The sequence below is a fragment of the Myotis nattereri genome (assembly GCF_964212035.1).
Source record: "Myotis nattereri genome assembly, chromosome: 1".
NCBI classification, from domain to species: Eukaryota; Metazoa; Chordata; class Mammalia; order Chiroptera; family Vespertilionidae; genus Myotis; species Myotis nattereri.
Window position 1 is genome coordinate 132611857 of NC_138075.1, and position 13125 is coordinate 132624981.

Consider the following 13125-nt stretch of genomic DNA (forward strand, 5'->3'; position numbering starts at 1 on the left):
CATCCATTAGGAACTTTTTTGCAAAAAAAAGATTTAAGTGAGAATTTGCCCAAAATAAAAATCAGACACAGTGCCATAATGCAGAAATCTTTGCTTTGGCTCTATGCTAGGACTGCATTCATTTGCAGTCTCCATGCTTAAAATTTTCCTAAGAGTATCACAAAGACAAAGGTTCAAGGTATCCAATAGGCTGAAGTGACTAGAATAAGCAGGAAGACATAGCATCTATGAATGTGAAAGAAAGTCTAGTCGGCATTTAGGGAAGTAAGTTTTAATTTAAACAGAAATGGACTTAAATTTCTACTCAAACTGAACAGGATTTGTTTCTCTTCTATCACACCATATAATAAAAGAATCCCAGGAGTCTGTCTAAACCGAGAGATTGCTTACAGACTACTGAACAAAGGATGTTTTGTTTTGTTTTGTTTTTTTAATCATAAATAAGGTTACTTTAGAGGCAGATCGGGACAGGTGTTTTACCACTTCTCTCTCTGTGACATTACATATCAGCCACCCAGCAGGAAGTGACACTATGAAAGCGATTCGTCACCAGCAGAGAGAAAGGTCTGCCTGAGATTAGAACCAGACAGTGTGATTCACAACCCACCCCCCCTGGAATCTTTGCAAAGCACAACTCATAAATTCACTTTCACTGCAAACATCATACCTCCAGATTGTGAATGCTTGCACTGTGCAGAAGCAAGGCTCCAGGCAGACGAGACACAAAATCCAAGTTCTTGCACGGGTCTTATCAATTGGTCTCTGACACCTGCCCTGCCTCAACTTCTATCACTACCTCTAGCTCAGTATTTTTCAACCATTGTTGGTTCACTATTGCCCTTCTAAGGAGCTTTCTGAGATTTGTTTTCCCTAAATTCACCCTCATAAAAGTTTAATATCACAGATATACTATATACTATATATCTGTTATGTGTTACAGATATCTGTACTTTATACATAAAGCATATGATTTTTTTTCATCCTTCCAAGAACCAGTTTTTACCCCCTTGGGGTTGATGCTGAGAATATGTGCTCTAGCTGAAACACTTGCTAGTGGCAAAACTTTGGTGTCATCCTAAGCCTTAGAAATGTCTTCCTCTCTGGGACCTTTGTCTGACGGATGATTCCTGTACAAAAGCTGCCTGGAGGGCCTCCTGAACTCCCGCAGGCTCTCCTGGATTTCCTCTGTGTCCTACAGCATCATGGATTATGGACTTATTTCTACACTTGTTTATTTGCCTGTTCCCCTTACTACATGACTAACTCCTGAGGTCAAGGGTACTAGCTCCTTCTTCTCTGCTGGACTAAATTGCATCCCCCCAAATTCATGTACCTCAGAATGTCACTGTGTTTGGACATAGGAGTATTTATAGAGGTGACTAAGTCTAAATAAGGCCCCTAGGGTGAATTCTGATCTAATCTGATTGGTGCCCTGATATGAAGAGAAAATCAGGACACAGGAAGAGACACAGGATATACACTCACAGAGCAGTCATGGGAGGATACAGCAAGAGGGCCATCTGCAAGCCAACCAGAGAGATCTCCAGAGAAACTCGTTCCACCAACGCCTTAATCTTGGACTTCTAGCCTCCAGAGGGGTGAGAAATACTAGTAAATTTCTGCTGTTTATCTACCCAACCTGATGTCTTTTGTTACGGTCTCCTGAGCTAACTAATACACTCTCTATGTTATAAATACCACACCCAGAACCTGGTAGTGAATCAATATGTGTTGGTTGGTTGGCTGAACGAATGACTGAATGAAAAACGTTCTCAATAAATATCTGCTTACAAAGGGTACGTGTAATCACTATAACATTATTAACAATGGCGAACTGTCTGTCCTTTGCAGATCTCCTTATGGAGCCCAATTTATTCACCCTCACACCCTCCGGGTGACTACCCAGCATTCACATTAAAGGCAAATGGATAATGAAAATACAAAACTTTTGTCCTCAAAGGGTCAAACTCCCGGAACCTCCCCTCCCCCCGCCCCCTGTCCTCCACCCCTCCCATCCCTCACACATACTCTAAGTCCCAAAAGTAATAAACATTACAAGTTAGAAGGATTTCCCCTAAAAGACCAGCAATAAACAAACACTGTTGAAAAGTCTGAGTGAGGGAAAGAGAACTGGAGGGAAGGTTTAAGAGAAACATTGCTGACCTCATGGAGGTTCTTTGCCAGGGCTCGCTCTCTCTATATTTTTGTAAAGCCCTTTGATACAGTGCTGCATGTCCCCAGGTAGTCAGGAAAGGGCTGGCTCAGGCTCAAACCAAGCCAGCCACGGAGGATCTTGACAAAGTTTTAAAAATGTTTTCCCCAGGCCAATTTTTGAAAACCCTCAGGGCTTGAGAAATCTCATTAATAGCTGAAAAGAAGATAAAATGAAAAACCAGCCCCCATTCGAGGGGCTGATGTCATCCATCTCCCCAAAGAAAAGGCTACCCTTTCCTTTGTGAGAGTCCAGGGTGACATCACCTCCTGATCACAAGCCACTTAGCCCTCCCCCTGCTATTCCCAGCTGAGGGGCTCTCTTCCTTTGCAAATGTCACTCTTTCTCTCACAAAGCTCCTTGACCTTGTTTGCATGTGGGATTCCATTGCCAAGTGAAAGCAGCAGGCCTCTGGGAGAAAGGAGCAGAGGAGAGAGGGTGTGCACAGCTGGCGGGAGGCCCCTATTCACACAGCTCGCAGAAAGCTCTAGATTGCCTTCAGCCACCCGGGCGGGCGGAGACCCCCGGCTGAATTCAGCCCCTGGACAATGCCGTCAGCAGCTGAGCCAGGCAGGGCACTGTGGCTGTTTCTTTCTTCGCAGGGCGGGCCTCCTTGGAGGGCTCGAAGAAAGGCAAGGCAGTGCGCTTTCATCTCGGGCCTACAGCGCCACTTTAGAAATGAGCCCACAAATAAAGCCCGATTGTAGATCCGTTCTCTCAAAGCAAATAGGTTTGTGCCGTCAACAAAGAAGCACATTTTGCAAACGGGGTTATTTATTAATTGGCGCCATGAAGCATATGGGGCTTCTTCCTCAGCAGCGATGCTCAGAAATGACGCGTCAGGCTAGGAGTCGTGGGTGCCAGCATGGGAACCCAATTCTGAGAGTGAGGCTTAGAGAGGTGATGCAGAAACGATCGCTTTCGTTACACACACAAGCACACACTCAAGAGCACTACTGTCACCGTTCTTAAATTGAAATCTCATTTTCTGATTATAAAAGTAACATAGACTTATTATAAAAGTTCAATCACTTCAAATCTGTAGCAGTAATTTCATTCTCCAGTTTTAAAGAAGTGTTACTATTACACTTGAAAATCGAGACTAATTTTTACAGTTACTTTGCATCTGTTTGCTTTGTATTTTATTTCATATTCCGAGTCCCAGAACATGCCATGTTACTTCAGTCCTTCAAGATCCCACTCAAAACTTGGTTATTTGAAATCTGACAGACATACATAAAAGAGACCGTGGGGCCCCTCTGCCTGCCATGGGTGACCCTAATGCTCTGGCCACCACTTAGCTCAGTACTGCTCCTCTTGACTCTGACTCCAGCCACTCTGGACTTCGGGGTCCCTCACACTCACTCTTCACGCTCCATTCACGGGGTCTTCCTTCTACTTGGAATCTTTTCCTTCTATTTGTCTAGTTGACGCCTGCTTACTCTTAGATTTTCATGCAAGTCTTCTCTGACCCCCTGTCGATGTCAAATCCTCTTTTGTGGGCTCCCTGGCACTTAGCGTTTATATGGATTTGTGTGCTTCTTGCTTGATGGCTACTTCTCCCAATCACTGTAAGCTCTAGGAGAGTGGGAGCAGGCCTGCTGGTCGCAGCCACACCCTGTCCCCAGCCCTTACACAGCACATGGCCCCCAGAGTTCCTTAACATCTGTGGAATGAAGACACGGATAACTGAGAGATCAGATTTATGTCTTCAGTTTACCTCCCGTGGGTAGGAAGCAGGGGAATGTGCCCATTGAAACCTCTTTCCTGACCCCGAGCTATTCTGTGGCCCCTCTTCTCAGGCTACATCTCAGGCTGCAGACCTGGTTCAGATGCTGAGTATGGACTCGGGGTACCTGTGCCGTTGCATAACCATCATACACGACGATTTCATTAATTCTTCACTGATCTAGACCACTAACCATCCCCTTCCAGAAGGTTTTTCCCATGCATAATTTACAAACAGTGGGCAACACAGAGTTAAATTTTTTTTTTCAGTTCTGGTCCCAGCTGGCAAAAATTTTGTTGCATAACTCTAGATCCAAGCTTCGCAAGTTTTCAGCAATTGGGAGAAAGTTTTGAAATAGTAAACAGGAAAAGACAATAGACAGAGGGTGTCTCTGACTCCTCCTAGGAAGACAGATTTCAAATGGAGCTGATAGAAAAACAATTCCCCAACAGAAATGCTGTCAGCAGAGGAGACAGCCACCTCTAGCATGTTGGCGGGAAGAACCCAGTGACACAGTAACTGGTACAGTTACTAATGACCATTAAATCATGCCCCTCAGGTGGCCTTGGGCTAGCATGGATAGAACAGCCTGGATGGGAGGGGAAGCAGCCCACGGAGGAGAAAGACATGACCAGCAAAGTCACTGCTCCTAAGACTCTTCTTCCGGAATTACTGAGGGAGTTGTTGTTGTTGTTGTTTTAAGTCAGCAATAGTCAAGGTCCCACTGCAGAATAATTGAATCCTCTCCCTGGAAACTGGAACCCAGGCACAGAACTCTTTAGAAACTAAGGTTCTTTTTCTTACAGGAGTGCCCACTCTTATCCTATTGACATAGAAAAATTGAAGATATTATTCTGCTACTAGTACAATGAGTCCAGGGAGCACCCCGAAGTTTTCTCTAGACTCAATGGATGCTGTCTTTCTATCATTTGATTTCTCCAGCCTCAACATCTGCTCTTACCTGCTTCTCAAAGTGTGGTCTACAGAGTAGCGCCACAGGCATTGCCTGGGACCTTTTTATAAATGAGGGTTTATAAATGAGCGCCACCCCCACCCCAGCCCTGCACCAGAATCTGCATTTGACCAAGTGGTTCATGTGTATATAAAACCCTGAGAATCGCTGCCTGGAAAATAACACTTGTCCTTGAAGATCTGGGTCATTTCCCAAGATTTTCATTTCTTCTAGGTCTTTTCACACTGTCTCCAGTTTCCTTAGAATCACACCATTTCTAAGTCACAGAATAGTAGAGACAAACTGCATTATAGAGATGAATCAATCCAGCCCCTTCATTTAACAGATCCACAAACTGGCATTCCAAGGTTAAATTTACCTGCTTGGTGAAGAGGACGGTCAAGAACTTCTACAAGCTTAATCATTACAGTTCATTTACTGTGGGAATTCATTATAGTTCATTTCAAGCTATAAGTGGCTCTGTGGATAACCACTGAATAGTTTTAAACACTGAAAATCCCATTCTTATTTTTTAACAGAAATATACTCAGTCTCCAGTTTATAGTCTCAGGATGTCTAACACTCTTAAATATATAACAGGACTATTCAGTTATATATAGCATGAGATTCATATAATAAATGCACTATGATGTTAACCCTCAAGAGTCAACCATGACACACATTCAGGCCCTCGCCGTGGGCTCACCCTTGGCTTTGACAGTGTGGCCATAGCTTGGATGTCTGTGTGTGGTGCCTGGTATAACACTGCAGCTCCTCTTCTCTTTCAAATTGAAACAGACCAGTGAGTCCTGAACGGTGGTTGAGAACTGCTACTATAATTTTCACAAGGACTGTAATTTTCAAGTCTGGATTACACTAGGGGGGTAGTTCTCAAACATTAATCACCAGGGAGACCAGTTAAGAGAGATTATTGGGCCTCCTGTTTGTGATTTTGAAAGTCTGGGATGGGGCCTGAGAATTTGCATTTCTAACAAGTTCCGGGTGACTCTGCTGCTGCTTTTGGGAGTAGGTTTAGAGAATCACTCCCTTTAGACTGGGCCACATGAGGTCAGTCTAGAACAGTGGTTCTCAGTATGTGGGTCGCGGCCTCTTTAGGGGTCAAATGACCCTTTCACAGGGGTCGCCTAAGACCATCGGAAAACACACATATAATTACATATTGTTTTTGTGATTAATCACTATGTTTTAATTATGTTCAATTTGTAACAATGAAAATACATCCTGCATATCAGATATTTGCATTATGATTCATAACAGTAGCAAAATTACAGTTATGAAGTAGCAACAAAAATAATTTTATGGTTGGGGGTCACCACAACATGAGGAACTGTATTAAAGGGTCGAGGCATTAGGAAGGTTGAGAACCACTGGTCTAGAAGTTTCAGGACTACTGTTAAAAATGAACTTTCAGGTGGTGGACACACGGTGCAATATACAGGTCTTGTAACATAGAAACTCACACCTGAAACCTATATGTTCATGTTGACCAATGTCACCCTAATCAATTTAATAAATAAATATTTTTAAATGAATTTTCATCTTCAGAAAAATGAAAAGTTTTTTTAAAATTTTTATTTATTGCATTTTTTTTAGGGAGAAAGGGGGAGGGAAACATCGATTTGTTGTTTCAATTATTTATGCATTCCTTGGTTGATTCTTGTATGTGGCCCTGACTGGATCGAACCCAAACCTTGTCATATTGTAACAATGCTCTAACCATCTGAGCGACCCTACCTGCTTCCTGAACCACCAGTTCGTTGATGTGCCCCTACCTATGTGGCAGGCACCACACACATTCCTGGCTTGGGGCATCACTAGTTCTCCTCCTGCTTCCCTGGCAGTGCAATCCTTGCTCCTCCCTTTCTCTCTCTAATTGATTCCTTTTTCCTTCTAACCCATCATTCCTTCTCTCCTTATGTCAGGGTAAGCCTTACATCTCATTCTATTCCACTCTCCCTAGGAGGCCCCCACCCTACCTTGCAATTTCCTTGCCATACCCACATACAGGTCTTCACTCTTAGAAACTTCATTCTGCTCCTTTCTTTCTCTTAAGCAATGTATGACTGCACCTACCTAAGCAGTTATCCAAATCCTGTCCACTTTGACTGCACTTCCTCTCTTGTCCTTAACAGCTTTAACTCTCCAAGAGCCAACAATGACTGAGTAAAATTTTCTAAGGCCCAGCACGAGATTACTACTCAGTTTAATTGGTGTTGATGGTATAGTTTCCAAATAGACTTGCAACGGGGCCAGTTCTTGTCAAATAGCAACTACGAACTATGACTGAGGTCGGCCTTGGGCTTACCGTGAACGAACCACTGCATCTGGAATCCTTTCTCGTCATTACCAACCCCATCGGTGTGGAACAGCACTTGAAGAGCCGAGCCCGTGGTGCTCCCTGAAGGTGGCATATCTTCTCCACAATAGCGTCCTATCCTCCGTGAGCCGTCATAGAGCTGAAATCAAAGGGAAACCTCCCAATGAAAAAAAAGCTTCACATGGTTTGTCAGATGGAAAAAGTAAAGTCTACTCATATAGCAAAATCTGTTCCTTGGTTCAAAAGTTAAGGTTAAATCTGCTTAGGTGGGTCGAGTACCAGATGCTTAACATAGGAATGCAAAATAGAAAACTAGAGAGAGAGAGAGAGTCATGGGGATGATTTCTAAGCCAAATAATTTGGAAATCCAAATATTCTTTGGTGTTATGTCAGCCTAGCAAATTCCCTCCAAAGTATAATTCAGACACAGAATAAGGAAATAGTAGGCTGAATGAGATGTGTTCACATACTGACACATAAGAGAAGCTCAATAAATGTACTGTAATTGTAAGATGTAAATTTTTAAATAAATACTAACTATAAAAAATCAGACATTTTAGAAAGCAATGAAAAAGGAAAATAAAAAATTAATCACATTGAAGATAATCACTTTTGATATGTTGTTAATACCAGAAGTTTAGCTTGCCAATATTTTTTTCATTTGTATGTGTGTATATACATACATGTGTAAGTGGATATGTATGTATAATTTGGGCTACCATGTCATTGTGTTCCCTGTTTTATACTAAGCATGTCATTATATCATCCATGTAAATGTTTTTAATGGTAGCATAAGATATTGTTTACATTACAATTCTGTTGTTGTTCAGTTAGGATGTTTCCAATATTTTTGCCAAAATAAATATTTGCCTAATATTTAAAGTTCTCCCCAGGAAATATTCCTATAAGGGAAATGAATCAAAGAGTATAATCTTTCTTGGCTCTTCATGTATATAATTTAATTTCTTACCAGAAAGTTTGTCCCAATGTCCCCTCCCACCAGCAGTTTACAGAAATGCTTTGTGTGGTGGAACTTTGGCAACTGTGGCTATTACTTTTAAAGCTGGTGCTGACAGTGAAAATTTGTGTGTGTTTTTTATAATTGTCTTAATTTGTGTTATTTTGAGGTTGATTTTTTTTTCATGTTTATTGCCCATTTGTAATTCTTCTCTGGGAACTTTTTTGCTAAGGCCCATTTTCCCATTGAGGTATTTATATATCCTATTGTGCACCCTTTACCTGCCTCATTTAATAATTTCGCCAGGTATACCTTTAAACTAAAAAAAAAAAAACACAGCCTCTCTGCCATATTTCTCCAATCAGGAAAGATAATCCAAAAGCACTGGCTTCCTTATGGTTTGTGAGATGGAAAAAGTAAAGGCCATTATATTTTCTTTTGACCCCCGACTGTTCACTTAAACACTTGGTTCCAGTTATCCTTGGGATGGCAACAAAACGGAAGGTACTGATCATGGACTTCCTTGATTATTCTCTTGGAGATTACACGTATGTAAGGGTATGTGAGAGCATATGTGTTTGCATGTGTCTGAAAGGAAAATGTATAATCTAGATTCAACAAATTCCAAACTGACCAAATTATTTTTATTTACTAAAATATTATGATATAAAACTGACTGCATAGTTAGATACAGATTAGGGTCTTTCAGTCCTAAATTCTAGCATGCTCTATTTAGGCAGCAAAGGGTTTGGATCTGTTTGAGGTCATGTGAATCTCAGGTTCATAAATCTTGGCTTGTCTCATTCTGAGTTCTCAGCATTGGCTGTTCAATAGCCATACATGCTTGTGAGATTTGGAGGGAGGTCAGCAGAGATTTAAAAAGAAGCTCAGAAGTCCATTGTATCACTCACTGTAAACCTAGGCATTTGAAATTTATTTTTCAGGCTTATCCTTTCAGTTTCTTTTTTTAATATTGCTGCTTCAAATATGTACATTTATTATCAAGTGTCTAATATTCTAGATATTTGATGGAAGCCATAATGAAGAAACAAAAATAAGAAAAAGAATAAAGCAACATGAAAAGAATAGGTAACCACAACCGAAGCCTTTGGCCTCAGCCCTCAGGCCCCACTCCAATGCAGGAGGTGGAGGTGGGGCAGAAGGTCCGTGTTGCATTCTGTTTACTGCTAAAGTGCTGCTTCACTGTAGGGTATTTATCTCCACTCTTTTTAAGTTCAGTGTACGAATCCCAATCAAAACGAATTAATTCAGAAATAAACATACTGTTCCCAAGCAGAGGCAAGAAAACACTTACTGTTTTCCACTCCAAAAGGCTCATTCTTAACTTTGTAGTCTAATGACCAAACCTTTAATTATTTCATTTTCATCCAATAAAACATAAGGTAAGATTTCTCTATAACCATATTGCTCTAAGCTTGGTGGATCTTCTGAAATACTAGCCAGTGACATTCAGAGGAACCATATTTTAGATTCTATTCAGAGTCTTAAGCAGTATAGTAATTTGTCTCCCAGCTCAGCAAGGTTAAGAAACCCGACATTTTCAAATGATTTCGATGGGATTTTTTTTCCTTCTTTCCAGATAGGATTACTTCATTGAAAGAGAATCCCTGAATCCCAATCATTTTTAAATAACACCTTGTGAATGGGGTGGGGACAGGGGTAAAGGAAGTGGGTTTTGGGGGATCACTGATCACGGATAATTAGTTTCTTTTTGCCTTTGGGAGGGAGGATGGTACATTAAAATAAATATCAAATAGACATTTGGTGAAAGTGCTTAAACATAATGTCAAATAAATTAATAAATTAATTAGTACAAAATAATAACACCTCTATACAAAAAGTAATCTCATATCCCCAATTTTATGTCCTTCTAAAGTTTACACTTAATTAAATCAGGTTATTTGTTTGTATTCACACAGATGGCTAACGTCACCTGTGCAATTCATTCCCCGGTAAATTTACCACACAAAACAGGAACAGTCATTTTTCAAAGTATACAAATACTGGTTACCATGGCAACCCCTTGGAGCCCTCTGATTCTGTTTTCAGAGCAAAATGTTAACCACAGGACATTCCAGCTGTGAGTCATTGCAACTACTGGCAAGCATTGGTCCTGCTAAGAGTATGATTTCCCCTCTTTTGGAAAGCCTAAACATCAACTAGGTCTGAACAAATATGTGAGGTTGGAATTAAATCCATATAAAGGCAACCAATAGAAATTAAGAAGAGAAAGAGTGAGATTCTCACTTTGAATATGCACTTCTAATTTGTGTAACTGTGTTTAGAGGTGTGTTTTTTTTAAATACCTGAAATGATGCTTATATTTTCAAGTTAGCCATTAAATGTATCTTCAAATGTGGATATGTGTCTACACAAAACCTCTTTTGTAGAATGTTTTCAGTTACTCCCTTAAGGAGACTATTCATTTAGGATTTTTGTGGTTTGGATCCTTCCCCCACTATGAAATATCTCAACCACTCTTAGGACATTCAAAGAGGAAGGAAATCTCTTGCCTAGCCACATTTACCAATTTCTATCTACTTCCTTTGATAATTTGATACATGCATAGGCTATCAGACTATTTGTGACTTCAGACTCCAGTTGCAATATAAAATGATTTGTGGATTCCTACCAAATATTAAGTTGGAAAATATGAAACCAAAAATGCATCACTGACAGAAAACGTATCTTACAATTTCTATAAGATTAAGGGTTTTATAGGTATGTTAGCAGTCATTGGAACTCAAGTCTGGAGGAACCCAGTCAGCTAATGTGCACTTCAGCCTGCTCCCTCAGTGGGAATCAAGTTCATGAACTGTAAGGACTCTCAGAACAGAGTGTACTTTCAAAGTGTCTCTTGCTGCTTAATTACTGGGGGGGGGGGGTGTAACTGGAAAGAATAAAATTATCTCATATGTATGAGATTGGGATATATATAGACTAACTTCTAAACACATTTTAGAAACATGGTAACAACTAAAACTCAGTCCTTTCTATTTCAGATTGGAATCTAATTCATACTTTTAAAAACTATTGTTTTTCTTATTTACTTGAAAATTTTCTGGAAAGACATTCTTTTTTATAGTAGAGTACTAATTTTAAGAACTAAATAAGTATAGTAAATGTAGTTAAATTAAACCAAAAGTTTCTTTGGGGTAATGTCATTAAAATATGGAGACACTTCTGGAAAAAAATTTTTTGGTCCATTTTCTATTATAAATCTTTAAAAATTCCAAAAACTTTATCCTTCAGAGTTTAATATGTAATTAAAATAACTTATCTGGGAGAGTTCTAGGTGTAATGGAGAATCCCCTAATAATTGTAGAGAACAAAAATTCTAGTCAGTATAAAGAAAGATAGTTAAATTTCTGAGGACTATACATAATGAGTTCATACAGTGGTGTGTTTTTTAAGTCAATGTCACTAATAGAAGATTAGAATTCATTTGGAAGCAGGAAAGAAATTGCATTGTAGGAACACAGTAGGGTATATTCAATATGGTCAGGGTCTGTCTAGGTTCACAGTCCAGGCCAGCTCTAAAATATGCTGAGAATATCCTATTGCAAAAATTGCTTAACCTCTTTAATTAAAAGTATTTTTATAAATTTGGCCGCATGAGGGTTCTTATCTCATAAGGTTGTTTTAAATAGCAAGTGAGACAAATCATGTACTAGTTTAAATGTGAGGCCTGGCATTTGGAATATGCTCAAAATGTTATTCTAACTCTTGGTCAGAGGCAAAGGGAACCAACATTTTTTTCCAAAGAAACTATTCCAGAAATAGCGTTGAGAGAGGGGGGGAAAAAAAAAAGATAGTGGCTAGAGAGAACTTGAGCTGACTTATGTACAACAGTTCACAGAAATCACCCCTGACCGACCAGACAGGGAAGCAACAAATCAATGAATCACTTTGAGGAGGTGGACGGCCATGGCTTACCACGTGTTGCTAAGACAACCTAGTGGTGTGTGGAGACTGAACCCTTTCCTGATGTGCAGGGTGCACGGCCCTACACAAATCACACTGTGGAGGGAAATGAAAACGTGGTGTTTGTGTCCGGGAGGAGGCAGATGGGGGATCATGGCAGGAGGTGGTGGTAAAGGGAACCTTAGGAAGTCGGTCAGCGCTGCCCTGGTGAGGTGGAGAGGGGAGAGACACCGGGTAAGGAAAATGGCTCTACATGTGTTTTTTCCTGTTGCAGCCTCCTCTGCCCTTTCTGTTGGGCCAGCCCACAGCTCTCCCTGCTTAGCCACTGGAGCTCCAAAGGGGTGGAGGTTGGTGAATTCTTGGAGCATCTCTGCAGATTTCCCCACCCTGAAAAACAACTGTAACAGATCATGGGAACTGCCTTCTTAGAGTACTTGTTAAGAATGTTGCTGCCAAAGTTTATTCACAAATCTCCTGGATAAACTTGGAACTTATGGAGTTAACGTTAAATGTGAAGGGCTTTGAACTGGCCCTGTAACCACAGTAGAAATTGTCCAACAAGCATCACAGAGTGGGGTAAAAGGCTCCCACGGTGGGTGAGAAAAGCCCAGGGATGGAAACTAATCAAATTGTGGAGCATAAATTACACGGACATTGAGAGGAGAGCGGATACACAGAGCATGGTGGACACTAGGTGGCTCTGGGATGGCCCCAGGAGGCGAAGTCTCCTCCATGATATGGTGGGCACTTAGGCATGAGCGGAGCAAGATGACAAGCCTGCGGCAGAAAGCCCGGGTGCCTAGCAACCAAAAAACTGAGAAAACAAGGACCTCACCCCCAGAGTGACCTTTCCTCCCCTAGCACATGGCTGGTCATGCACTTTAGACCTCCTGACCTTTCATATGGCTGACCATGCGGTTCAAACCCTCCCCTGGCATGTTGCCAGTCACACAGTAGGTCCATTTAGAGGAGGAGCAAGGGGCCTAGAGAA

At 40.9% G+C, this 13125-nt stretch overlaps 1 protein-coding gene across 1 annotated transcript in view; it reads right to left on the reverse strand.

The window, feature by feature from the left end:
- Positions 1 to 13125, reverse strand: part of CUBN (cubilin) — a gene marked incomplete at its 5' end in the record, with an annotated part of 286558 nt that overhangs the window by 176160 nt on the left and 97273 nt on the right. The window contains one exon of the mRNA XM_081091329.1: positions 7220 to 7370. Coding sequence (XP_080947455.1) covers positions 7220 to 7370 — 151 coding nt within the window. The remainder of the gene's footprint in view (positions 1 to 7219; positions 7371 to 13125) is intronic.